The sequence below is a fragment of the Rhinopithecus roxellana genome, chromosome 12 (assembly GCF_007565055.1).
Source record: "Rhinopithecus roxellana isolate Shanxi Qingling chromosome 12, ASM756505v1, whole genome shotgun sequence".
Taxonomy (NCBI): Eukaryota; Metazoa; Chordata; class Mammalia; order Primates; family Cercopithecidae; genus Rhinopithecus; species Rhinopithecus roxellana.
The window spans coordinates 15,302,685-15,329,910 of NC_044560.1; the positions used below are offsets into that span (position 1 = coordinate 15,302,685).

General features: G+C 54.6%; 1 protein-coding gene across 12 annotated transcripts; it reads right to left on the bottom strand.

Annotated features, from left to right (window-relative positions):
• Positions 1–73: 73 nt before the first annotated feature.
• UBXN11 (UBX domain protein 11) lies at positions 74–27,136 on the bottom strand. 12 transcript variants are annotated; one of them, XM_030942238.1, is made up of 16 exons: positions 26,997–27,062; positions 26,746–26,858; positions 21,931–22,036; positions 20,827–20,855; positions 20,057–20,155; positions 16,091–16,203; positions 15,567–15,621; positions 15,054–15,130; positions 12,360–12,486; positions 4,289–4,503; positions 3,931–4,008; positions 2,838–2,958; positions 2,616–2,719; positions 1,023–1,096; positions 808–948; positions 74–728 (listed from the first exon to the last, which is right to left on the bottom strand). In XM_030942238.1, exons 3-16 carry the CDS (start codon positions 21,999–22,001, stop codon positions 530–532), a joined length of 1,503 nt encoding a protein of 500 aa, XP_030798098.1. In that variant the 5' UTR covers positions 22,002–22,036; positions 26,746–26,858; positions 26,997–27,062; the 3' UTR covers positions 74–529. The 12 variants fall into 12 exon arrangements, with proteins under 12 accessions (XP_030798098.1, XP_010353972.1, XP_030798100.1 ...); XM_010355670.2 differs by having other exon boundaries at positions 16,103–16,203; positions 26,746–27,136; XM_030942240.1 differs by having other exon boundaries at positions 15,069–15,130; positions 26,746–27,136.
• Positions 27,137–27,226: the final 90 nt, after the last annotated feature.

The following is a 27,226-nucleotide window of genomic DNA, read 5'->3' on the forward strand; positions in this document are numbered from 1 at the left end:
TGTGCCTTGGTGTGTACTGCACATTTGCATGCCTGTCAGTGAGTGTGGCCATCCCATGCGCCTGTGTTAAAGCACAATGGATAAGTATGAGTGTGTCATGGGAGGTGGGTACCCAGCTGCAGTTCTGCTAGTTTGGGGGCATGGGTCCAGTGGCAAAATGGCTTTGTGCAGTGTTGAAGTGTCCCCACGAGTTGGTGGTTCTGTGCCTGTGCACAGGTATCTGCTGGCTGCACCCTAAACAGTGAGGCTCTGCTGTCCCAGCTGAGAATGTAAACCCAGCTGGGGCCAGCTCCTTCCCCCCACTGCATCCCTCCCTTCAAAGGATCCACTTAGCCCTTCTTGGGAGAAAGAGGAACCTAGAAGACAAAGACCCAGCAGCCAGGCCCGCCAGCTGGGGCTCAAGTTACCAAGGGGCGGGTCGGCACCGCCCCCTCCCTGGCCCAGCTGGTCCCAGGCCTTTCCTACGTGCCTGGCAAGATGGCCCACCCCTGAGAGCCTGGCGGAGCAGCGGGTTGAGGGGGCGGGCGCTTTATTGGGGGCTGGGACTGGGGCCGGGACCAGGACAGGGTCTAGGACTGAAGTTCGGGCTGGAATTTGGGGCTCGGCGTGCCCGCAGCAGTAGTGCCGCTTTGGGCACGAGGCCTGCAGCCTGCAGCGTGAGTGCATCGTCCTGGTAGAGGGTGGGTGGGAATGTGCTGAAGATCTCAAAGGCAGAGGCATCCATGGCCCTGGGGACCAGGCAGAGCAGATCAGGCTGGGCAGTGAGGCCAGAGCCCCTCTGTGGTCCCAGCCCTGCCCTGCGCCCACCTGGCCTGCGCTAGCAGGGCTCGCACATCCCCAATGGTGTTATCAGGCTGCATCATCAGTAGGAAGGACTGTTCCCCATTCTCAGACTTGATGCGCAGCATGGAGAGCGGGGGTGCTGGCGTGTTGGGCGACTTCTGGCTCCTGCACAGCCCAGAGGCCATCAGCGCTCGGTGACCCAATGCCCCCAGGCCCTCACCTCCTCGTCCTGCCCTCACCTCTCTCGCTCAGTGGCCAAGGTGGGCGTCTCCACCACAATCTCCTGGATCCGGGCAGGCAATGGGCAGCAGTTCTGGAAGGTATCAGTGGAGGGTGGACAGAGCCCTAGGCCCCATTTGAGTCATTCCCGCAATCCTTAGAGGGACACATCCTTCACCAGGGACAGATGAGACCAGTGAGCAAAGCGGGAGGGGGTGTTTTGTATAAACCAAGGCCAGAGGAGAGGCAATGGAAGGGGAAGGAGGTTCTGGGAGGCAGCCCCATGGTTCCCCCCCAGGTAACCCCCCGTTTCGGTCTAATGGAGACAGAAACCCACACAGATGATGATCAGGCTGGAAGCCCACCCCAGCCTGGGGTCAGGGAAGGCTTCCCTCAGAAAATGACAACTGAGCTGTGACTGAAGGATGAGTGGGAGTCCTTAGAAATGGAATGGGTGGGACCGGGCGCGGTAGCTCAAGCCTGTAATCCCAGCACTTTGGGAGGCCGAGATGGGCGGATCACGAGGTCAGGAGATTGAGACCATCCTGGCTAACACGGTGAAACCCCGTCTCTACTAAAAAATACAAAAAGCTAGCCGGGCGAGGTGGTGGGCGCCTGTAGTCCCAGCTACTCGGGAGGCTGAGGCAGGAGAATGGCGTAAACCCAGGAGGCAGAGCTTGCAGTGAGCTGAGATCCGGCCACTGCACTCCAGCCCGGGCAACAGAGCGAGACGAGACTCCGTCTCAAAAAAAAAAAAAAAAAAAGAAATGGAATGAGTGCAGGGATATTCCAGACAGCATCAACAGAGATCCTGGGGTCAGGGAAAGCTTCCTAGAAGAGGTGGTAACACATTTGGGCAATTGCCAGCATTATGTGTGGCTGAAGCTGGGGCTCAATTGGACTGGAAGGAATAGGTTGGTGTGAGGAGGGGCCTGGCAATATAGGACGGGCCTTGAGTGCCAGCATAAGGAACATGGCTTTATCTCAAGAACCACTGGAAGATATCAACAGGGAAGGCAGCCTAGAGGATGGTCAGCAGGGGCAGGAGTGGCAGTGGGAGGCAGCTGTCTGGGAGAGATACTCTGGACCCTAGACCAGGGTGGTGGGTGGCAGGAATCGGGAGAAGGGATGCATCTGGGAGAAGTTCTGGGGGTGGACAGACCAGACAGGACTTAGCAATGTGTGGGTGAGGGAGGCAGAGGAGGCCTGAGAAACTAAGTTTTGGTGCCTTTCACATGTGGACACCTAGGAAGAGAAGCAGGATAGGGAGCAAGGAGACAGAATGATGAGGGCCAAGGAGAGTGTGAGGCAACCACGAAGGGAGTACCTAGTACTGAGCTGGATATTTTGGCCTAGACCTTGATGGGGTGGCCTGGGCCTTGGGCTCACCCCTGGCCTGGACTGACTTTAGCCCTCTTACAGCCAACCCACCTGCTTTCTAGGACCCAGCCAGTGCCCTCACCAGCCTCACAGTTTCCAGGAGACAGTGGAGCAACAGACTCATCAGGTGCCTCAAGCTTGAGCCTCCAGACAAGACACTGTTCTGGCAGGCTGGGCCAGGGCTGGTGCTAAAGTTCCCCCAAGAGGGCTGGGGGAGTTAGGGTTGGCCTCACCTGCAAGGTGTCCCTGATGGGGCCCCGGATGTCAATCACCTCGCCTTGCCGGATCACAAACTTGGGGAGCCTGTTCAGAAATTTCTCAGCAGTCATCCTGGAGCCTGCAGGGACAGCATTGGGAACCTGGGCCCAGGAAGGACTATGAGTGGTGATGGAGCCCCCCTGCAGTTTGTTCTCCAGTTCCCCGGCCCCCTGGCTCAACCTGGAGGCCAAACTCACCTGGGTGCTCCTCCGCCCTGTCCCAGGCCTTGTGCATCCGCTGCCGGCCCACCACACGGCCCTCGCCTGGGAAGGGGTCCAGCCCATCCTCCAGGTAGACCTGATTGCGCAAGTCACTCACCTGGCAAGAAAGAAGGGCGACAGCAGCGGGCCCAGCTCTTCAGCCCTTGGCCCCACTTTCAGCCCTATTTGCCTAAACACAGGCCAAGGGTATGGTCTAATGCACCCCCATTTTACATATGAGGAAACCCAGGCCTCAAGAGAGCCACAGTTCATACTGCTGTCATCTTCCTCGGCCCCGCTGCTCCTGCAAGCACCCCATCCAGGCCAGCTGAAGCTGCAGTACTGACACCCTCCTTGGAGACCCCCCTCTCAGGAGCCTACCGTGAAGGGAGAGTGTGAGGGGGTCAGGAGAGGACGAAGCCCCTGCCTTTTTCCAGTCTGCAGCACAAACTGCATCATTGTACATGGAACCTCACTTGCCTCATCAAGGCATGCTCGGAGGCCCCCGTTGTGGCACAAATGCCTTAAACACCCCCAGTCATGACTCATGCTGTTTCCTGAGCCCTGGTGACACATGCTCCCTCCCTGACACGCCCTCAGTGCGGCACTAACCCACCACCCTCTGGAACACGCAGCCTCACGGGCTCCGGTGGTGGTACCTACCCATGGGCCAGCTCTACCTTATGTCCTTGAGTCCCAACATCTGTCCCCTCTGTTTTGCATGTGGCTCACAGCACTGCCTCCCACCCTACCCAGATAGCTTCAGGAGACTTGGGGGATAGCCGGGTCACTTCTACAGGGACCCCAGGTTGTCAAGGTGTCCTGAAAGTTGGGGAGGACTAGGAGGCAGTGGCCCTGCAGCCGAGGCTGTCTCCAGGGTGCCAGCAGAGGGCGCTGCCTGCTGCTCTGTTTCAGTCCTCTCTGCTTCCTTCCCAGCCCGGCTCCAGGCTTATCCTCCTGGAGGGCATCAAACTGGGGTCCCCCAGGGGGCGCAGTGGCTTTCCCTCAGAATGGGAGGTGCCTGGGGAGGCTGTGTATCCTCACTCCCTCCAAAATCCCCAAAGGTGTGGTTTGAGGAGCAGCTCATCACCTTAAAGGGGACCCCATTGGGGTACAGTCGCTGGAGCTCTGAGGGAAAGAAGCCATCCAATATGTCTCGGAGGCAGCGCTGCAAGGGGAGAGGAAAAGTGAGCGGGTGGCCTGGGCCTTGGACCCATCCTGCCCTGCCACTAGTCTGGATGGCAGGCCCTAGATCTAGGGTCACCCAGTGCTGCACTCTGGAAGCATTCAGAGTCCCAGGCCTTGGGGGAGGGGCCTCTGCAAGTCGTGTGTGGGCCTGGGTGCCCCATGGAGGGCAGGCTGGACCTGGGGTGAACTGACTCCATCATCCCCAACTAACAGTGGGCAGCAGGGGCATTAGAACACCAACCCCCCAACACCGCTCCTACCTGTGTGGAGGGATCGTAGAAGGGCTGGAAGGGCCCATCGAACATCATGATGCCATTCCGGTAGAGCTTCAGTGGGATGGGCTCGAGGGTACGCAGCCGTGCCCCGCCGGGCACTGGTGTCACCTGGGTGTCACCCTCTACCACCAGCTCACTAAGATCCTGCAGGCTGGCCAGCAGCCTGTCAAAGTCCACCTCAGGGGGCGCCAATGAGTCCCCTGGCAAAGAGGACAGACACCTATGAGCCGCCTCCTGGCTGCCGTGTCCCTAGCACCCCTAGTCTCTGTGGCTCCCTCCCAAGCTGGGCAGTGGTCTTAGTGTCTCCTCAACTGACTCCCTGGGGAAAAGGAAGGCCAACACTAGATAGTAACAGCAGCTGTCTTCCTAAGAGCCAGCTTGGAACACACACCCTGTCCATGTTTGCTACTGTGCCCAACTCCACCTTGCACACATAGTCCTTATGCCAACCCTGAGGCTTGAGGCAGGGGTATTTTTGTTTATTTGAGACGGAGTTTCACTCTTGTTGCCCAGGCTGGAGTGCAATGGCACAATCTTGGATCACCGCAACCTCCCCTCCCAGGTTCAAGTGATTCTCCTGTCTCAGCCTCCTAGCTGGGATTACATGTGCATGCCACCATACTCGGCTAATTTTTGTATTTTTAGTAGAGATGGGGTTTCATCATATTGGTCAGGCTGGTCTGGAACTCCTGACCTCAGGTGATCAGCCCGCCTCGGCCTCCCAAAGTGCTGGGATTACAGGCATGAGCCACCACGCCAGGCTGAGGCAGGGGTTATTTAGCTCCATTTTACACATGAGGAAACAGGCCCACTGAGATGAAAAATGACTTGTCCCAAGCCAATTGGTGAGAGGAGGAACTGGGAAGGGAGTCGGGGCTGCCTCTCAAGTCTGTTTCCCCCACCCATCTCAGGAGAGGGAGGTCAGAAGAGGGACAGATGGCTCTTAGGGAGGATGTAGGGACAGCTGCTGGCCAGAACAGATATGGAACAGACCGTAGGTTGTGCAACTATTTCTGGGTCACAGACCCCTTTGAGAAGCTGACAAAGCTCTGGCCTCCTCTTCTGAAAAATGTGTGGCGCATACAGCTGTGCACTGGCTTTGGGGGAGAATATGGAGTGGTGGGGCCAGCCATGACGGATAACAGAGCAGAAAGGTGGAGGACAGGTAGATGCTGGCTGGGGACAGACCAGGGGCCTGTTCTGTCATTTTGATGGGACCTGGCCCCCAAGTAAGTCATCTGTTAGGGTGTGCCCTACAACACACCAGTAACTTTCGGGGCCTCGGAGAGGCTGTTTTTCAACAGGACAGGCAGGCTGCGGCAGGATGTGGGTCAGGGCTCTGGGGACCCAATTCCTTTCCTCTCAGTGGTGCACTGGCTGTACCAGGGAGGTGCAGATGTGTTTCCTGTTTCTTTTGCAGCAGGTCAAATGGTAGGCCCCAGCTGGCCTTCTCCTCTCCCCTACACTTCCTACCGTTGAAGGGGCTATACCTGCCCCCACCTCCTCCTGGGGTTCCCCCACAGTCCCTGAGATTCCCTGGAAAAACTCACCTAACAGAATGATACCAAGACATTATTTTCTTTTAACAACTACTTTAAATACAAATAGGCAAACCTAAAAACAATAGCAGAATAGATAATCTCATACAATGCCTGCCTCAACCCTCTTTTTTTTTTTTCCGAGACAGGGTCTCCCTCTGTCACCCAAGCTGGAGTACAGCGGCACAGTGATGACTCACTGCAACCGCAACCTTCCAGGTTCAACTGATCCTCCCACCTCAGCCTCCCAAGTAGCTGGGACCACAGGCAGCATCACCACACTCTGCTAATTAAAAAAAAAATTTTTTTTAGAGGATGGGTCTCGCTGTGTTGCCAGGGCTCTGTCTTCTTTATAGATGGGGAAAGTGAGGCCCAGAAAGGTCAGATGACATGGCCTGATCAGACCAGACAGAGCCAGAAAGAGCACCAAATACACCAACTCCTAATTCAGTGTTCCTGTCACCTCCCAGGGCCAGGGGTTCTTCAGGCTGATGAACATGGGGGGTCGACATGGGATGGAGCCAGACCAGGGAGGATGCCGAGAAACGACAAAAGGCAAGAGAGAAGCTTGCCAAGAAAACAGCCCTGGCTTAAAGAAGTAAAAGCAGGTGGGCTAGGCAGATGCTGGATATCACAGAGTGGAGATGAGACTAGGGGCCAGGAAGAAGGAACCACAGCTCTGGGCAAACCAGCACTGAGAGAATGAGACAGGAAGAGCTATCACAGCAGAGCCTTGTGAAGTCAGTGAGCCCCACCACCACGCCACAAGGGTTCAACTGAGGCCTGACCCGTGGATGGAGAGAGGTGTAGTTGGGGAGTCACACAGCGGGAGGAAGGTCAGAGGGCAAGTCCCAGGTCTACCCTGAGCTAGCAGCAGAACTCAAATGGAAAGGCACTTCCTCTTTGAGCCACAGCTGTCCTTTCTGTGCAATGGGGAGATGATAACAACCCTGTGCTGCCTGCAAGATCCAGCTGGTGTTCCGGGCGCGGTGGCTCAAGCCTGTAATCCCAGCACTTTGGGAGGCCGAGACGGGCGGATCACAAGGTCAGGAGATCGAGACCATCCTGGCTAACACGGTGAAACCCCGTCCCTACTAAAAAATACAAAAAACTAGCCGGGCGATGTGGCGGGCGCCTGTAGTCCCAGCTACTCGGGAGGCTGAGGCAGGAGAATGGCGTAAACCCAGGAGGCGGAGTTTGCAGTCAGCTGAGATCCAGCCACTGCACTCCAGCCTGGGCCGCAGAGCAAGACTCCGTCTCAAAAAAAAAAAAAAAAAAAAAAAAAAAAAAAAAAAAAAAAAAAAAGATCCAGCTGGTGAACCTATATAAATGATGGCCCTGTTCCAAATGCCAGGAGGCAGGCATCACCGTTCCTGTTTTACAGATAAGGAAATTGGGCCTTGTGAGGTGTCACACCCCAGATCATGCAGCTTGCAGGGCCCAAGTGACTCAGCCTCAGTGATCTCATAAGCTGCCTCTCAATATTGGTTCTTGGGAGGCTGCTTACTGCGGTCCCTTTCCCAAGGAGGGTGGCAATGCTGGGAGATCACCTCTGAGGCCTCGTCCAACTTTGAGAGCCCACGAGCGTATTAAAATGAGGAGAAGGGAGGTCAAGTCCAAGCTCTTTGGCTCAACTCCCAAGACCCTTACTTAGCACCCAGCCTCTCCTCAACATGCCCCTCGCCTTGCGCTCTGGTGGGCACTGCAGGGCACTTCCGAGCTCTGTAACCCTGGGCCTCTATGGGCCTCAGCTTCCTCTTCTGTACGATGAGGACAATAAAAGTTGCCACACTTCACAGGGCTGCTGTGAGGCTTGGAGGAAGTGTTTGGCAGATAGTGGCTGTTGTTGTCCCTAGCACCGCCTACTCATCGCTGGGCTCAAGCTGTGCCCACTCACCCCACCTCCTCCAAGAAGCCTTGCTAGGAGCCCCCCCAACCTGCCTCGAGGCTGCATGCCTACAGCCCTTGCGCCCACTCCCTTGGCCTTCGTCACAGGCTGCTGCTTTCTGCTTGCTTGTTTGCCTTCCAGCCATGCTGGGTACCCCTTGAGCTCAGGAGCATTGAGCCCTGGGCCTGGCCCAGAGTGACTGGGCCACTAGAAGCACGGCTGGATCCTGTTGTCTAGCAATGTCTAAGCACCCGTGCTCTGCTAGACCCTGCCAATCATGGCGATGCCCACGCCCAGGGTCCTGCCATCCTCAGGCTCAGACTCAAGTGAAGAAGACAGGGCGGCAAACGGTGACAATGGCATGTGTAAGTTTCACTGTGGGGGCTGTGGAGCCCAGAAGAGGGCCAGACCCTGCCATGCTCAGTGGCAAGGTGGCAGCCCCTCACTGCACAAGTGCCCACGGCACCCCGGCAGCTCACGCGGTGCCACCCTCCATGTGCCTGCCCTTGACCCTCAGGCAGACAGCTGCAACGGGAAGTGGAACCGCTATTACCACACACCTGCAAGCCGAGCCCCACTCTGGGGACTTTACTGCAGTCACTCTGCTCCGCAGAGGAGCCAGTGCAGGAAAGGAGGCCCTGCGGGTCTGGCCACTACCAGAGCACTCAAGCAGCCTGTGGCCTGGCAGGACCTGCTCAGGTCCCGCACCACCCTGTCCCCACCTCATCCTGTGCAGATAATTGTCCCAATGTGCTCTGATCATCCAAGCCTGGGCACACGGGCATCACAGTCAATCACATGCAGCTACACACACCTTGCCCATGTGCCAAGCACTGGGACATGCATGACAACAGCTAGGTGACAGTGGCTGTCAGTTTATTACCACATCCATTCCGTGGCCCTAGAAGCCCATCAGCACGACTGAGGCAGAGGCTGGATTTGCCCTGAGCTTCAGAGGAGAGGGAAGCAGGCAAGGCGCTCTGTGGGGACAGAGCAGGAGCAAAGGCAGGAGGCAGAAGGGCAGGTGGGGAGGGGTCAAGCCGGTGGCTACGGGGATTGAAGGGCAGGCCCAGGGGCAAGTCATGCAGGCTGTGGAGTCAGAGGGTCTCCAACCCAGACTCACGAGTGTGGGGCTTGAGAGGAAGGAGGGAGGCGTGCGGGGTGCTGGCAGGGAGAGGTGGAGCCATGGAGGGAGGCAAGGACTGACTGGGGTAGGGGAAGTGGGGATCTCAGAGGGGGATGGGAGGGTGAGGATTCTCAGGGGAACAGGGAAGAAGTGAGGAGCTCAGAGATGCAGAGGGTTGGAGTGGGGGGAGTGAGAACCTCAGAGCTTACCAGAGCTCTTAGCCCCAAGGCCCAACACCTGGCCCCAGTGGCGTGTGACTAGAGCAGGACTGTCCCTTTCATGTCTCCACGGACCCTGAAGCACCTGGCACAGCATCCTCTGTGATGCTGGCAGAGAGAGGGGAGAGTGAGCGATCCAGCCTGAGGCCAAGCCCCTTCATGGCCCCACCAGCCCTCCTCCCTAAGAGTCTCAGGCTCCAGAAAGTTTGATCATCCCCCCTGGCTTGGTACAGACGGCCCTGGCTCACCCTCCACAGGCCTCCACCCCAGCGCCTGCAGGAGCTTCTCCAACAGAGGGAGAGCAGAGCAATCAGCCGAGCATCAGGCCAGCGGGGGCCGAGCTGTGAGCCTGAGGCTCCTGGGCAGGAGCAGGTTGGCACCTGGGAAGAGAGGAATGGGGACGCAGGAGAGAGAGATGTCCCAGGAACAGAAGCTGCTAGCCATGAACAAACGTCATTCATCTGGCAGAAAGCGCCGAATCAAGGCCCCTCCCATGCTGAAAAAACGAAAAAACAAAAGAAGGAAGAGAACGCACGGAGAGGCCACATATGTGGCCAGGGCCTCCAAGATGGAGGGCAGGGTTTTTCACAAGTTATTCTGACTTGAGGCACTCAGCGCACAAACAACCAAACCGGGCAGACTAGGAATCCACAGAGCCAGGTCCAGAAACCGGCCATCTGGAAAGGAGCAAGGAGGTCCCCTCTGGCCAGGAGGAAGGCTGCCCTGCAACAAGATGGCAGGCCTACCTGAAGCCTGTGCCCAGTCTGCCAGGCAGGGTCCAGGGTGCGGCACTTGTCAGCCTCGGGCCTAGACCCAGGATAGACATTTTTAGAGCACCTGCAGCCACCTGATAGGGCCTCACCTCTCACTCATGCCAGGGGTCCCTCGAGAACTCTCCCCACGACACCCCTATGATGTGCAGGATCATAGGGGCCGCACAGCCCCCAGCTTTGCTGTGTCCCAAATGGACTCGGCATCTTTCCCACAGCTGTGCTCCCTCGGGTCATCCCTGACTGCTCCAGTCCTCTCCCTCACGTAAAGACACCAAGGCCACGGATTCTACCTAAATCTCTCTGCCCATCCCTTCTCACCATCCCCACCCTCAAGCTGGGCATCATCTCATCTTCCGCCTCAGTGACCAACTGTCTTCCAGTGGGCTGTCAGCCTTAAGTCTTGCCCCTCTTCTCTGAATAATGAGTCCACAGACTCCTTAAGTGCCTCCCTTTACCCATCTGTGAAATGGAGTAACTCCTGGCCTCTGTCAAGGCTATGAAGATGCTGGCAGGGCACAGTGGCTCACAACTGTAATCCCAGCACTCTGGGAGGCTGAGGCAGGAGGATCACTGGCATCCAGGAGTTCAAGACCAACCTTGGGAACGTAGCAAGACCTTGTCTCTACAAAAAATAAAGAAAATCAGCTGGGTGTGGTGGCACATGCCTGCAGTCCCAGCTACTCAGACAGCTGAGGTGGGAGCATCACTTGAGGCCAGGAGGTTGAGGCTGCAGTGAGCCATGATTGTACCACTACACTCAGCCTAGGCATCATCTCATCTTCTGCCTCAGTGACCAACTGTCTTCCAGTGGGCTGTCAGCCTTAAGTCAAAAAAAAAAAAAAAAAAAAAAAAGAGAGAGAGAAAGAAAAAGAAAAAAAAGAAAATGCTTTGAAAGCTAGCTGCAAATGGCTGGGCGCGGTGGCTCACGCCTGTAATCCCAGCACTTTGGGAGGCTGAAGCAGGAAGATCACGAGGTCAGGAGTTCAAGACCAGCCTGACCAACATGGTGCAATGCTGTCTCTACTAAAAATACAAAAATTAGCCGGGCGTGGTGGTGGGTGCCTGTAATCCCAGCTACTCGGGAGGATCGCTTGAACCCAAGAAGCAGAGGTTGCAGTGAGCCAAGATTGTGCCACTGCACTCTAGCCTGGGCAACAGAGCGAGAATCCATCTCAAAAAAAAAAAAAGAAAGCTGCAAATGGCACAAAAATGGGAAGTGATTTTTTTTCAGAACAAGCAGTGAGGGCGTTGCACCCTGAGATTTGGGGGGATACGGCCAGAGCCCAGGCCTAAACAGGAGGCAGGATTCTCATGTTTGGAGTCTGGGTTTTTACCTAGCAGGAAACAGGAAACCAAGAAGGTGCCATCCTCTTCCACATGGGCCTCTTGGAAGCTGTGCTCCTGTGACCACCCCCGCCCTCAGACTTTGGAAACAACAATGGCTGCGAGCGAGGCCAGAGCTAGGCACTCTGCGTTTAACTCATTTGCTCCTGGTAACTCCCAGGGAAGGAAAACACTCCTGTTTTGTTGATGAAGTGAATAGAGGTCACCGGCCCAAGTCACATCAAGGGATAGGAGGTGGGATCAAGTTGAGGGCGCAGGCGTGCCTGACTCTAGAGCCTAGAGAATCAACTTTTGACAATTCCCATTCTTTGAAGAGAATGGGCCTGGTTTTCAGAAATGGCCAGTTCTATGGACCCAAATCTGTGGGTCTACAGGAGGGGACTGTGGGAGGAATCCCTCTAGATATTAGCAGTCAAGTTAAAAATAAGACATGGTGGGCCGGGCGTGGTGGCTCTAGCCTATAATCCCAGCACTTTGGGAGGCCAGCAGATCAAGACGTCAGGAGTTAGAGACCAGCCTGGCCAACATGGTGAAACCCCGTCTCTACTAAAAATACAAAAATTAGCTGGGTGTGTTGGCACACACCTGTAATCCTAGCTACTCAGGAGGTTGAGGCAGAAGAATTGCTTGAACCCAGGAGGCAGAGGTTGCAGTGAGCCAAGATTGTGCCACTGCACTCCAGTCTGGGTGACAGAGCAAGACTCCATCTCAAAAAAAAGACACATTGTGGGCCCACAGAACCAGGTGGGTTCCAAGGGCCATAAGCGAACCTGGAGAGGGAGGCCAAGCCTGAGAATTTGGGAGCAGCTTCCGGAACAGAAGGATTGCTTTTTTTTTAACAGCAACAGCTTCTAGATTGGTGGCATTTTGTAGACTATGTAACCAGAGGCAAATGAGGCCTTGCTACCTCTTGTATCTCTTGGTCTCTGACAGATGAGCAAGAGAGAGCAGAGCGGGGACCGGGGAGAACCGGGCCAGCAGGTTAAGTGGTCAGTGATGGAGGCCGAGGCCACTCCCGCATTGTGTCAGGGGCAAGGTGTGGGCTCTCAGGGTGACTCAGGTCAGGGGCCCAGGTATGAATGAGATGAGCCTCTGGGGAGCTGCCGGCCAGCAGCAAACTGTTGGAGAATTCCTTTTGAAGAGGGCCTGGGGCAGACACCCTGCTCTACCTGGCTTCCAGAACTTCTTGGCTGTCATCCAGTCCCTCTCGCCATCCTCTGAGACTGTCTTGCTCTCTGAGTCCTCCTGGTCCATGGGCTCGCCCACCCACTGCAGGCCATAGTCACTGAGGAACCGCTGTGGGAAAGAAGGGGGAGACACAGGGGCACCGTCAGCTCAGCCCTGTCCCAGGGAAAGAGCGTCGTCCCAAAGCCCAGCCTCAGTCTGCAGGCGATGGGGCCCCCAGAGCTGACCCGACAGAGGGATGAGTGGGGGGATCTTGCCACTTCCTGGCTGTGACCTTGGAAAGCTGCTTCAGCCCCTAGAGCCTGAGACGACTCCTCTAATAAAATGGAGATGACAGTTCCTGCCACCTAAGCTTGTGAGGAGGGCTCAAGTAAGCTCACTCCCGCCAGTGCCCGGCCCACGCGAGGGCTCGGTAAGGTCGGCCTCCTTGCTGCAGGAACCATGTGGCCTGGCCCAAGTGTGAGGAGGAGGCAGGGCTGAGGGATGTGAACCATGTGCCAGCCTCCCTAGGGCTTGGCCGCATGTCCCCTCTGCCACAGGAAACTTCTGGACTGTCTACACATCCACACCCCCACTTCTTTTCTCAAGCCACTCTAACCTGGCTCCATCACCATACCTCTCTGAAACTGCTCAAGGTGCTGCCCCCACCAACCTACCCGCTGCCAAGCGCATGGGCACGTTTCTGTCTTTATCTTTCACCATGTGCTAGTTTTCCTCCCATCTCCTGGGCTGTTCCTTTCCAGTTTCCTTCACCATTTCCCCTTCCGATCCAACACCAACTCGTGAGGGCCCAGCTCCGTCCACATGCTCTCCCAAACATATACAACAGAACCCAAATTTGTATTTATGCCGATTTCACCCAAGCTCCAGACTCACATTTCCAACCGTCTACACTTGGATGTCTAATGGTCATGGCTCCCGCCTTCCTTTCAGACCTCTCCCCGTGCCAGCTTTTCCTGTCTCTGGAAATGGCACCCCCTCCACCTGGGAATCCTCTGTGCCCCATTCCTCCAGGATGACCCACAAGGCCTGTGGTGTCCCCTCCAATGCAGCCTGGAACCCATCTGCTGGGCTCCATCTGCTGCCACCACCCTAGTTCAAGCCACTGTCATCTTTCTCCTGGACAATCCGGGGCGGCGCCTGCCTCCCCGTCCTCTCCTCACCCGCACCACCCACCCCCACATAGCAGGGTGGTCTTTTTGTCACGCCACCTCTCAAACTGAAGCCTTCCAATGGCTTCCCATTTTTTCAGGACAGGATCCAGTCAGCACCACGGGCGGCTCCAATGTGATGAGGCCCCTACGACCTCTTCTCTCTTCCTGTTCTTCTCCTTCCTCCACACAGCCACCGACCACAAGCCAAGTTATGTGGTGGGAAGTGGCACCTTTCCCCTCTAAACCTGGATCCTCTTACCCCATGCCCTCCTCATTCACCAGACATCATGCCCAATGTCACTCCCGCAGCTGGTCCCCCAACTTGCCTCTGTGGTGTCACCCATTTCATCAAGTCACAGCACTCTCTGTACTTGTGTACCTGTGTATTCGTTTGTTCCCCTCCCCACAGACTGGCAGCCTCATGCAGGCAGGGACCATGTCTGTCTTGGTCATGCTCTGCCCCAGGCAGATCCTCCAGATGAGGCTGTTAAATGAATGATGTGGTAACTGTGTGGCTGAGATGCCTGCAAGGGCAGTCATGCCCCTGCCCCGAGGCTCTGGCGCAGCCTGACTCACCGCCTGTGGCTACTGCTCCGGGACAACCCCAGGTATGAACAGCCTGGAAAGGGAAGGGCTCTCAGCTGCACCTGGAGGTTTGCTGCCAAGGTTTTAAATTAGATTGGGACTTTGGAATCCAATTCTGCATGGAGAGGGAGAGAGGCTGAATCCCAGGAAGAACTTCTGGCAGGGCCCATGCGTGCCTGGGACCCTGCCTTGTGCCTGGTGTCCCTCTAGTTCCCTTGTTGTTTGAATGGCTATATGAGTGGGGGAAAGAAAGGTGACTGGGGTCACTGAGTCCCCAGTGAGCAGAAGTCACAGCCAGAGGCAGCAAATAGCTTCACCAATTCAGTGCTAGGTCCTGGGTGCACAGTGACAAACAACAGGAGGAAACTGCTTCCTCCTTCGTGGAGTTCAGAATCCCATAAGGGAAGAGAGATGAGGCACTGAGAAAGCATGGGATGGAAAACCCACCTAGGAGGCCCGGGGGATATGACTGAGGCCAGTGGAACTGGCCTGGGGGAGGCGGGGAAACATTTCAGTAGAGGGAACAGCAACAGCACCGCCCAATGCCCTGAGTTGGGAAGCAGCTCCATGTGGTCAAAGACCCGGAGGAAGGGCCTCATGGCTGGAGGGGAGAGTGGTTCAAGATAACACGAAGAGGCACGCAGAGGCTGCGGTGAGGACTGTGCAATTCGGTCCAGTGGGAGCCATGAGGTCCGCTAAGCAGGGGGGAGGCACGTTCAGAGGGCCCAAAAGCAGGGGTGTGCCCCAACCCCAAACACCTCCCTGGCTCTTTAAATTCTGGGCCAGTCCTGGGTAGGGAAATGCAGGGCAGGGTCCCTGGCTGGGATGTGATGAGGAGAGGCCCAGAGAGGTGGGCTCGGACCGAGTTCCTGAGGAGCATGCCATGCAGAGCTGGGGACTGCTGGCTGCCTGCATCCCCTGGGGCCCCACCTCTCTCACCTCCATCTCCCTGACCTGCCGCTGCAGCTGCACGCACAACGTCTCCAGTTCCTCCTGCCGCTGCAGGGTTGCCTCAGCTTCAGGGAAAGACAGGGACAGGCTTCAGCTGCTCCAGCAAGACACTGCCAGGTCACCTCTGCCCTGAGGGTCATCTGGAGAAGCTATTCTGGGGATTCCCCAAGAACTGCCTCTTGGCTCCCCACCTCTCTGGCCTCTCCCCTGACTCTGTGGCTGTGCCTTGATGGGCTCTAGGAGGCTGGCACTCCCCTCAGAGCCTCCTGTCCTCCACACTTCAGATGGGACTCAGGCCCATGCAGGAGGGCACGGAGTGACTGACTCCAGCACTGTCCTGGATATGTTGCAGCCCCTCTGTGGGCTCAGTTGTCCAGACCCCACCAAGCAGTCAGCTTGATGTTCTTCATGCCAGAAGCCATTGTCCAAGCTTCCAGGAGCCCCAGGCCCAGGGGAGGTGCCTGACTGGGGGCGCAGGTCAGCCCTCCAAGAACCTCCTACCTGGCTGTGGCTGGAGGGTCTGCACCAGGTCCTCCAGGGCTGCTATCTTCCGATCCTGTAGCATAAGACACAGGGTGAGCACAGGGCCTGTGGTTCCCAGAGCCCTGCCCAGATGGGAAGCTCCAGAGCTTTGCCTACGTTGGACGCTGGGGAACAGCAAGCCCCGGCCACCCTTTGGCACGGCCGCTTCTCCTGGACCTCAGATAACCCTCGCAGTTCCTCTGAGGTGGGGAGAGGCACGGCCCACACCTGAGGACCCCCGCATCTGAGAGTGCCGCGCTCTGCTCAGCAGTCCGCTGTGTCACCCAGTCCAAGGTCTACTGGGTCCTGCTCAGCTGAAGGGAAGAACCCCCAGCCTCTCGGCTCAGGTCACAGGGACCTAGATCAGGCCCAGGCCACACCTGGTCCTCAAACTGGGCAGGTCAGTCAGGGAGATGGTTCTAGAATCACCCGCCCTAGTCCAACTCCTGGCCTCCCCAGCCCAGTCCCTCCACCTCTCAGACTGGCCCCTGGCCCTCTCCCACCTGGGGCCCCACCTTGGACAGGATCTCATCGGTCTGGGCCTTCACCTGCTGCTCCAGGTCCCACAACTTCCTCGTCATGGAGGCCATCAGCTCCGAGTCATGGGATGCAGGGACTGCCAAGCACATAAAGTCTTTAGAGCCCAAGACCCAGAGCTGAGGATGAGTTGTCAGGGTGGAGGGAGGAGGACAGGGGGCCCAGGAATGGAAATGAAGGTACTGACAGCAGCTCCCACTAGCATCACAGGAACTGTTCTAAACACTTCATGTAGATCAACCCCTGTAATCCTTGAAACACACCCAGGAGGTAAATGAACTGTTTAGGAAAGTGAGACACAGAAGGATCGAGTAATTTGTCCAACATACACAAGGACGTGGTGTAACATATGGCCCACATCACCCTGAAGCATTGCCAAAACTTTCACCCTCAATCTAATCAAACCTCCAAATCTAGTGTCCAGTGGTAGGCAAAACGGCAGATAGAGGAGTGAGGCAAATACCCCACGGGCAAACTGCCAGATAAAGTCAGAATGCAGGGCATTGTAGAAAACAGTAGCCAGGGCCGGGCACGCGGTGGCTCATGCCTATAATCCCAGCACTTTGGGAGGCCAAGGCGGGAGGATCACCTGAGGTCAAGAGTTCAAGACCAGCCTGACCAACATGGAGAAACCCCGTCTCTACTAAAAAGTACAAAATTAGCCGGGAATGGTGACACATGCCTTGTAATCCCAGCTACTCGGGAGGCTGAGGCAGGAGAATCACTTGAACCTGGGAGGTGGAGGTTGCAGTGAGCCGAGATCACACCATTGCATTCCAGCCTGGGCAACAAGAGCAAAACTGCCTCAAAAAAAAAAAAAAAAAAAGAAAGAAAGAAAGAAAGAAAAGGAAAAAAAAAAAAAAAAAAAAGAAAACAGTAGCCAGGACTCTTCAAAATGTCCATGTCACTTTCAATCTTTGTGTTTTTTTAAGAGATGGAGTCTTGCTCTGTTGCCCAGGCTGGAGTGCAGTGGTACGATCATAGCTCACTGCAGCCTCGAACTCCTGGGCTTGAGCAATCCTCACACCTCAGCCTCCCAAGCAGCTGGGACTATAACTGCACACCATCACACCTGACCAATTTTTTAAAATTATTTTTTCTAGAGAGAGGGTCTTGCTGGGTTGTCCAGGCGGGTCTCAAACTCCTGGTTTTAAATGATCCTCTCGCCTTGGCCTCCCAAACTGCTGGGATTGCAGGTCTGAGCCACTTCACTCAGCCTTGTCTTTTTTTTGCGACAGGGTCTTGTTCTGTTGCCCAGACTGGAGTACAGTGGTGCAATCACAGCTCACTGCAGCCTCGGCCTCCTGGGCTCAAGTGATCCTCCCAAGTCAGCCTCTTGAGTAGCTGGGACTGCAGGCATGTGCCACCACACTCAGGAACATAATTGTTGAATCTAGATGGACAATGTATGGTATTCGCTATATTATTATTTCAACTTTCCTGTATGCTTAAAATATTTTCAAAATAAAAAGTTTTACATCTGTGTAGTATGGGAAATAAAAGTTTTTATTAAAAAAGTATGAGAATGGGCCGGGTGCAGTGGCTCACGGCTGTAATCCCAGCACTTTGGGAGGCCGAGGCAGGTGGATCACTTGAAGTCAGGAGTCCGAAACCAGCCTGGCCAACATGGTGAAACTCTGTCTCTACTAAAAACACAAAAATCAGCCGGGCGTGGTGGCGGATGCCTGTCATCCCAGTTACTTGAGAATCACTTGAACCAAGGAGGCGGAGGTTGTAGTGAGCCAAGATCGCACCACTGCACTCCAGCCTGGGTAAGAGTGCGAGACTCTGTCTCAAAAAAAAAAAAAAAAAAAAAAAAAAAGTATGAAAACGGAAAAAAAGAGAAACATACAGGAAGAAGCAGGCCTTTTCCTTTTCTTCCCCTAGACACTGTCCTTTCTATGTATGAAACAGGAACCGCAGCCATCATCCTACAACCACGAGGCTGCCGTGTCAAGGCAGGTTCAGTGAAAAGATGGAGAAACCTGAGCCCCCGATGATGTCTCTGAGTCACTGAATTAACACCCCTGGAGCTGCCTCTTTAGGACGGCTTTGCATGTGGGATAACAAAACTTCCTTAATGTTCTTCTTGGTTGAGGAAGGGTTTTCTTTGACTTATAGTTAAATGCATCATAATTGACAAAGAAACATTTGGGAACTGTCTACACACGGAGTACAGGTGAGCTCACTGGGGCACAGTGGACACAGAGGAGAATCCAGGCCAGAGGAACATCACATTGAAAAGCTGAGGGCCCGGGTGCAGTGGCTCGCACCTGTAATTCCAGCACTTTGGGAGGCCAAGGTGGGCAGATCACTTGAGACCAGGAGTTCGAGACCAGCCTGGGCCACATAGCAAAACCCTGTCTCTACTAAAAATACAAAAATTAGCCAGGCACGGTCAGGCATGGTGGTGTGTGCCTATAGTCCCGGCTACTTGAGAGGCTGAAGTGGGAGGACTGCTTGAGCCTGGCAGGTCGAGGCTGCAGTAAGTACTGATTTGCACCACTGCACTCCAACCTGGGCAACAGAGCAAGACGGTCTCAAAAACAAAACAAAAAAAACTGAGGGAAAGAAGGAGGTGGTAATGATAGCTAAGAGGCAGAGGCTAGAAGCAGAGGGCAATGGGAGGGCAGCAGCTTGGTGCCTAAGAGCTTGGTGGAGGTCCTGAGAAGGAAGGAGCAGTGGACAGTATAGGACGCTGCTGGCTGAGAAGTAAAATAAGACAGGCAGGTCCTCATCTACCTTGGTAGGGACAGATATTGACTGGGAGTGGGAGAGGAGGGGATGACAGGGGAAAGCAGGGAGAGGACACCTGGAGCTTTTTCAAAGAGAGAACCTGGTTGCCATGGTTACTACTGAAAGTGACCTGGCTGGGTACAGTGGCTCATGCCTGTAATCCCAGCACTTTGGGAGGCTGAGGCAGGAGGACTGATTGTGCCTGGGAGGCTGAGGTTGCAGTGAGCTGTGATCACACCACTGCACTCCAGCCTGGATGACAGAGCAAAACCCTGTCTCAAAAAAAATAAAATAAAAAAGAAAGTTGACCCTAGTCAGGGTATAGGAGATCCTGGCTTTGTGATGAATTGGCTGCGGGACCTTAGGCCAGGCTCTTCCTGTCTCTTTTTCCACCTCAATCCCCTCTGCCGGTAAAATGGAGGGGGCCTGGTGGAGGATCATCAGGCCCTTCCTTGCGGCTGGCCTCCTGATGGGCAGCCACCACGCTGAGCACCCCATGTGACAAGCACTGGCCAGGGGCCTTCAACCAAGGAGCATCTCATGGAATCCTCCCAACACACTGCCCTTGCTGTTCCCATGCCCACTTCACAGAGGAGGCCCCAAGAGACAGAGAGATGCAAAGTTGCTTGCTCAAGATACTACAGCTAGTGAGCTAGTGGGAAGTTCTAACCTCATCCCCAGGTCCCGCCCAGCACTCTGCACAGCTCATCCCTGCCTGCCCATGTCTCCCCTTTTCTCGGACTTGCTAAATCCCCTCTCTGGGAAGTCACCCTGATCAGCCCCATCCCACCTTAGGTGCCTCCATGAGCTCAGCATTGCCACAGCCCTCTGCCAAGCTAAGTGGACTGTCCAGGCAACTTTGCGCCTTGCCAGAGCCCTGCAGAAGCAGGAGGCTGAGCTCTACCCTCAGGATCTTCATCCCTCTCTGACCCTGAATCCTGAGCCCACTGATATCACACCTGGTAACTACAGCCACAGCCTGGCTTGGGGCTGGGGCTGGGCCAGGCCTCCTGAGCTAAGGGTGGGGCTTGTGTGGCTTTACGCAAAGCCAGGGCCCTGCCACCATCAGGCAGGAGTGGGAGCAGCTTCCTCAGACCAAACAGGCAAGAGGAAGGACCATGCCTCCCCAGGCCTTGCTCTTTCTCTGGGGCCCCTCCTGCAGCCAGGACCCAGACCCTTCGGGCCTCTGCTCTCACCTTGCCGACTCACAGGGGCACCTATGCCGCCATAGCAGGAAGGGACTGAGATCTTTTCTTCTGAGCCACGCCCATCACTCAACATGTCCACCTCATCTTCTGCAGACAGGGATGCCTACGTCACTGCTCTGGGGCCGAGGCCCAGAGGAAACTCACGCCCTGGGCCCTGGCCAGTGTGACGCAGCCTATGCAGTGTGCCCCAGGGAGTTTGAGGAGAGAGAATTCACAAGGCTGGGGAGCAAGGACCCAACCAGAATGGGGCTGTTCTTGTAGTTCTTTCAGTTCTGCTCCCAGAGGGACCTGCATGGCCAATGCCAATGCCATGGTGGGGTGTTGGGGGGTGGGGATCCAAAGGCCTGAGCTACAGGAGTCAGGGTGGCAATGTGTGCACAGACCTCGTGGGAGAAAAGGCTGTCATGCTGGAGGAGGCTGGAGGGGGAAGGCAGGCTGGGATCCCGATCCCTGGGCTGGGTCATCTCTTGGCCCCCACGTGGTTTCTAGGCACACACTGGCCAGTCCCACAGTGGGTCAAGGGGTTCAAATGTGAGTGGCAACATCTGTGCCAAGGGTATGGGGCCTCCTAATCTGAGAGCTTCCAGGAGGGAAGCCCAGCCCTCAGGGAGGACAGCGTGGGAGCTGCAGATAACACAATGTAGGCCGCTGCTCCAGCTGACAAGGGCCTTCGTCGTGTGATTTCTCTCCATTGGCCCAACTGTAGGAGGTGCGAGCACATGAGAGGCGAAGAGGGCAGGAGGGCGGGGCACACTTACCATCCCCATAGATGCGGATTCCTCGCCTCCTGGGAACCCAGGCAGGAAGAAGGAAGAAATATAAGTTAGGGCCCCTGGAATGATACCAGGGATAAGGCTCTGGGCACCGGACTTCAGTCAAAGCTCAAAGAGATGGAAGCGGGGCCTCTACCTCCTGAGGACTTCCAGCCCCAAATCCCAGCCCCAGCCTGGGGTGAGACAAGGGACAGGCTTCAACATGACTCACTTTGCCCAGTGGAGAAGGATGGCGAAGGGGTGAAGAGCAGAGTCTTAGGTGGGAAGACTACAAGGCTTGCAAAGCCCACGAGTTCAGCCCCAGCTCTGCTCTGCAAAGGCTGTGAGGCCTGTTGCTTAACCTCTCTGAATCTTCTAGGCCTTAGAATGACTCAAAGTGGGGCCAGGCGCAGTGGCTCACACCTAGAGTGCTGGTAATCCCAGCACTTTGGGAGGCCGAGGCGGGCAGATCACGAGATCAGGAGATCGAGATCATCCTGGCTAACACAGTGAGACTCGTCTCTACTAAAAATACAAAAAATTAGCCAGGCGTGGTGGCACACGCCTGTAGTCCCAGCTACTGAGGCTGAAGTAGGAGAATCGCTTGAACCTGGGAGGCAGAGGATGCAGTAAGCCGAGATCGTGCCACTGCAATCCACAGCCTGGGCAACAGACCGAGACTTGCTCTCAAAAAAAAAAAAAGACTCAAAGTGGTATTCCCAAGAGCAAGAAGAGAGGTAAAAAATGTTTTGAAAACGTGAAAGTGCTAGACAGATGTAAAAGATTCCCTTTACTAAGAACCCTAAACAGGGCCTGGCCCAGGATAGGTCCATACACCATCTGTGTTTGCAGAATTAATCAATGAACAGTGAATGAACAGATGGGATGCCAAGCCACTCCTCCAGGGCCCGTACCTTATTAAAAGCACAACCCAGTTTATGCTCAGATCCAAAGCTGGGCACCCCAGAAGAAGGTATAAAGAAAAAGACAGTGGTCAGAGAAGGCTATGTGGCCCTTAATTGTATTCCCCAAGACACTAGGAGTCATTGTCCTCTGGCCATGGAAGGATGGAAGGCAGGGACAGAAAGACCCCTAAGGCTGGCTCCTTACCCAGGATTCACAGGCTCCGAGGGCAGGGGCACTTTCCGGGTCTTGCTAAGGGAGGCCAAAGGTGAGCTCATAGTTCTACTTCTAGAATCCAGCTGTCAGGAACTCCCTAGAGGAATGCAGGAAGTCAGCCCTTGGGGACAGAGGGGACGGACTCAGGGCTCCAATCCCAGGGGGTAGACTGAAGTTTCCACTTCCCTGGCTACTCTTCCTAATGGGAAGCACTGTCTAGGCAGCAGTACCTTTTGCCGCTTCCACTGTCCCCACAGAGGTTTCTGGAAGTTTCTGTTATCTGCCTGCTCCTCTGGGTATACGGCTTTCTGCTCTGAACTGTGAGACCTTTGGCCTGGTGGTTCTTGGGAAAGGACTGTGAGGGTGGATGGGATGCAGAAATGAGTTAGAAGCCTGGAACTTTCCCAAACTTAGAGCCTGAAAATGCTACCACCCAGGAGGCTGTCCGTCCATCAGCCAGCTGGGTGACACAAAGCCCAAGTGTCTCCTTCCCTTCCACCAGAAACCCGGTGCCACTACCAACATCTCAGAGCCAGAGAGGGCAACCCACAGGCAGGATTCAATCAAGACACAGTCTATGTGGGCCGGGCTCGGTGACTCACACCTGTAATCCCAGCACTTTGGGAGGCCGAGGTGGGTGGATTGCCTGAAGTCAGTGGTTTGAGACCAGCCTGTCCAACATGGTGAAATCCTGTCTCTACTAAAAATACAAAAATTAGCTGGGCGTGGTGGCATGCACCTGTAGTCCCAGCTACTTGGGAGGCTGAGGCACGAGAATCGCTTGAACCCAGGAGGTGGGGAGGTTGCAATGAGACGAGACTGCGCCATTGCACTCCAACCTGGGCAACAAGAGCGAAACTCCATCTCAAAAAAAAAAAAAAAAAAAGACACAGTCCATGTGACACCAAGGTTAAGATGCCAGGTTTTGCCACTCACTGGAGTTAACCCATCCTCAGTTTCTTTTAGTATAAAATGGGGGTAGTAATAGTACTGGCACAGGCAGTGTTCTGAGCAGATTCAGAGATAACAGAGAAGGTCTAGCCCAGCGCCAAGCTCAGAGGAAGCACTGAAAAATGTGAGTTGGGGCTGCTGTTGCTTTTGCTGTTGCTGCCACAGGAGGCACTCATACATGTTAGTTTCCTTTCATTCCCTCTTCCTTCTGGAAAGAGGAGTGCACCTGAGGGACATAATCAAAGGCTACTACTCTATTCAGTAAATGACCTCAGGTGATCCACCCGCCTCGGCCTCGGGGACCTCCCAAAATGCTGGGATTACAAGCATGAGCCACCGCACCTGGCCTGGATCAAATTTTTTAGGACAAATCCAAGCAAGCTCCACTTTGAAAATGTCCGGTTCTGGCCTCAACCCTACTTCTGAAGCCAGTCAGCAAGGGAATCCATGCTGCCTGGAGGCAGCCTCCAATGCCTTCACTGCAGAGTTTGAGAATTATGCCCTGCCCCTTCCTTGGAAGGAGCCCTCCTCAAGGATCAGGCCCGGAGTTTCTTCACCCCCACCCTGCCCCAGCCGCTGCCCTGTCTGGGCGGCCTCATGGGTTGTATGGCCAAGTCTGAGAGCCCCTCATGGCCCCCTTCATTAGTTTCCATGTGCTCCAGAGAGATCTTCTTAAAACATAAAGCAGGCCGGGAGTGGTGGCTCATGCCTATAATTCCAGCATTTCTCACCCAGGGAAAAAAATTCAAAATTCTGGCCAGGCGTGGTGGCTCACACCTGTAATCCCAGCACTTTGGGAGGCGGAGGAGGGTGGATCACCTGAGGTCAGGAGTTCAAGACCAGCCTGACTAACATGGCGAAACCCCATCTCTACTAAAAATACAAAAATTAGCCGGGTGTGGTGGGGGGCACCTGTAATCCTGGCTACTCGGGAGGCTGAGGCAGAAGAATTGCTTGAACCCAGGAGGTGAAGGTTGCAGTGAGCAGAGATTGCGCCATTGCACTCCAGCCTGGGTGACAGAGCAAGACTCCATCTCAAAAAAAATTTCATAATTCCTTGATATAGGTGACCTGGTCCCTGCTTAAGTCTCCTGACCTCATCTCCCATCTTGCCGCCTCCCACACTTGAGCCACCTGAACTGCTAGCAATATCTCAAATGCACATGTATCCCCCCTGCCTCAACCTCAACCCCCCACTCCCAGAATGGTCTCCCCACCCCTACCTGCACCCTTCCCTTGGCCAGCTAACTCTTTTTCCCCTTCAGTTTGTTTTTCACTTATATTTTAGCTTTTTATTTGAAAGTTATTATAGATTCACAGGAAATTAGGAAAATAGTACAGAAAGATCCTTTGTATCCTTTACCCAGCTCCCCTCAACACATTTTTTTGTCTTGTTTTTTGAGATGGAGTCTCGCTCTGTCACCCAGGCTGGAGTGTAGTGGGGCTCTGTCACCCAGGCTGGAGTGTAGTGGCGCGATCTCAGCTCACTGCAACCTCTGCCTCCCGGGTCCAAGTGATTCTCCTGCCTCAGTCTCCCAAGTAGCTGGGATTACAGGTGTGTGCCACCACACCCAGGTAATTTTGTATTTTTAGTAGAGACAGGGTTTCACTATGTTGGCCAGGCTGGTCTCGAACTCCTGACCTCATGAATCCACACACCGTGGCCTCCCAAAGTGCTGGGATTACAGGCGTGAGCCACTGTGCCCGGCCAATAGTTAGATTTTATATAACTACAGTATGATATTAAAATCAGGAATTGACATTTTTTTCTACAGTTTGTATGTATAGTTCTATGCTGTTTGATCACATGGGTAGATTAAATCACATAGGTCAAGTTACATGGGTAACTACCACTGCAATAAAAATACAGAACTATTCTAGCACCACCAAGATCTCCTTCGTGGCCCTCTTTATAGTCACACCCATCCTGCCGCCCTCCCCCAGCCCTAACCACTGGCAACCAGTACGTTATTTTCCATCTCTAATTTTCTTTTTATTTTCTTTCCTTTTTTTTTTTTTTTTTTTTTTTTTTTTTTTTTTTTTGAGACAGAGTTTTGCTCTTGTTGCCCAGGCTGGAGTGCAATGGTGCGATCTCGGCTCACTGCAACCTCTGCCTCCCAGGTTCAAGCAATTCTCCTACCTCAGCCTCCCAAAGTGCTAGGATTACCGGCGTGAGCCACCGCGCCCAGCCCATCTCTATATTACTTCAAAAAAGTTACATAAATGGAATTATACAGTATGCAACCTTTTTCATAAAACAGCTTTGAGATATAATTCACATATTTCACCTTATTACAGTGTAAATTTAAGTTTTTAGTATATTCACAAAGCTGTACTACCATCACCACAATTTTAGAACATTTTCATCAGCCTAAAAAGACCTTGTACCCTCTAGCAGTCACCCGCCACTTACTCTCCAGCCCCCACCCCTTTTCGCAGCCAGTCTTAGGCAACCACAAATCTACTTTCTGTTCTATAGACTTGCCCATACTGTACATTTCATATAAATGGAATATATACTGAAATATACTAAAAACGATTGAAATTTACACTTTAAGGCCGGGCGCGGTGGCTCAAGCCTGTAATCCCAGCACTTTGGGAGGCCGAGACGGGCGGATCACAAGGTCAGGAGATCGAGACCATCCTGGCGAACACAGTGAAACCCCGTCTCTACTAAAAATACAAAAAACTAGCCGGGCGAGGTGGCGGCGCCTGTAGTCCCAGTTACTCCGGAGGCTGAGGCAGGAGAATGGCGTAAACCCGGGAGGCGGAGCTTGCAGTGAGCTGAGATCCGGCCACTGCACTCCAGCCTGGGCGACAGAGCAAGACTCTGCCTCAAAAAAAAAAAAAAAAAAGAAATTTACACTTTAAAGGAGTGAAGTATGTAGTACGTGAATTATATCTCAATAAAGCTGTCATGGGGGAAAACCAAAAGACAAAAAACTCCTAAACCAAATCCAACATCTTCGTCAAACTCACTTCCTCCCCTTCCCCCTTCTTAATGGGACCCCATCACCCAACCACAGCATTTTTCTCTCCTTCCTTCCCTCATACGCCATCTTTCCTCTTACACCAAACACTGCAGGTCAAACTGTCTCACATATAGCTGCCCCTTTCCATGCCCACTGTCAGCCATCCTAGTGGGACTCACTGCCCATTCTGGGAGCTGTCACGTGGCCCCCAACTGACTTCCCTACTTCCAGTGTCACTCCAGTCCAATCCAACACATTGTCCCTAGGTTAATCTTCTCCCAGATTACAGGGGACCCTGAGGGCAAAGGCTGCATTTCCCCTTCCGTTTGGGGGGACTCCTGAGGACAGGGGCGTGTCTCTTCCTCCTTCAGATTAGGGAGCCCTGAGGACAGAGTCGTCTACCTCCTTCACTTTGGGGCTTCCAAGGGCAGGACTGTGACTACCCCTCAGGCCAAAAGCTCCTTAACGCAGGGTTGTCACCCACTTCAGATCTGGCTCTGAGAACAAAGCTGTGTACCATGCCTCTACATCTCTGGGACCAAACTCAGTACTGTGGTTGACTCACAACATTCTTCTTCACACCTCCTCGGCCTAGCCATCATCCCCCAGGGCCCAGAGCTCTGGCGGGGACACGGTCCGGCCCGCTGCCAGCCGTCACTCCCTAATGCCCCCAGGACGCGTTTAGGGAGAGACGTCTATCACGACCTAACCCAGCCCTGGAAGCCGTGTCGCCTCCTTCCCCCTCTACAAGTAGTCATGGTAAGCAGGGTCCCGAACCCCTCCTGTGGGAGCCGCGGAGCTCGCAGGCCCACGGGGCTCTAGGGGCTTGGACTCCAGTCTGCGAGAGGACTCCAGGGGCAGAAAAGTCTTGGGCCAGACTCACCACGCAGGGCCGCTAGCCGTCCCGCGGCGCCGCCATCTTGTTGTCACGCGGTTTCCTAGGCGACCAGGACCCGTGCACTTCTCATTGGCTAGTTTGAGGGAGGCCTGAGCAACCTGCAGACAGCGAAGGTGGATACAGTCGCCTGTGCTCGGATTCTATTGGCCCAAAGAATCGGCATTCTTCGCGGGCGAATCCCAGAATACACCGCTCTGAGCGGGCTCCAGGTCCGGACGGGGGGAGTTCGTTCATACCCACAGGTGCAGGAAGGAGGAACCTGGGATTAGGTTGATGAAACTGCTGGAAGCCTCTGGACTTGAATGTGTGATCCCGACAGTGCCGCTATTTTGCTAAATTGATCTTGGGGGGAATTATCCCTCTTAGCTTATTTCCTCATATGATCAGTGTTGTAACACGAAGTACTATAATACTTAGCGGAGGCTGCTTTGAGGATGGATTGCAATGATGCAACTACTTAATAAAT

Coding starts and splice junctions, on each gene's coding strand:
- UBXN11 (XM_030942237.1), bottom strand. CDS start 22,001: ATGAGCTCACCTTTGGCCTCCCTTAGCAAGACCCGGAAAGTGCCCCTG. Junction 4,009..4,288: donor TCTACGATCCCTCCACACAG/GTAGGAGCGGTG, acceptor CTCCCCTTGCAG/CGCTGCCTCCGAGACATATT. Junction 2,959..3,930: donor CCAATGGGGTCCCCTTTAAG/GTGATGAGCTGC, acceptor CTTTCTTGCCAG/GTGAGTGACTTGCGCAATCA.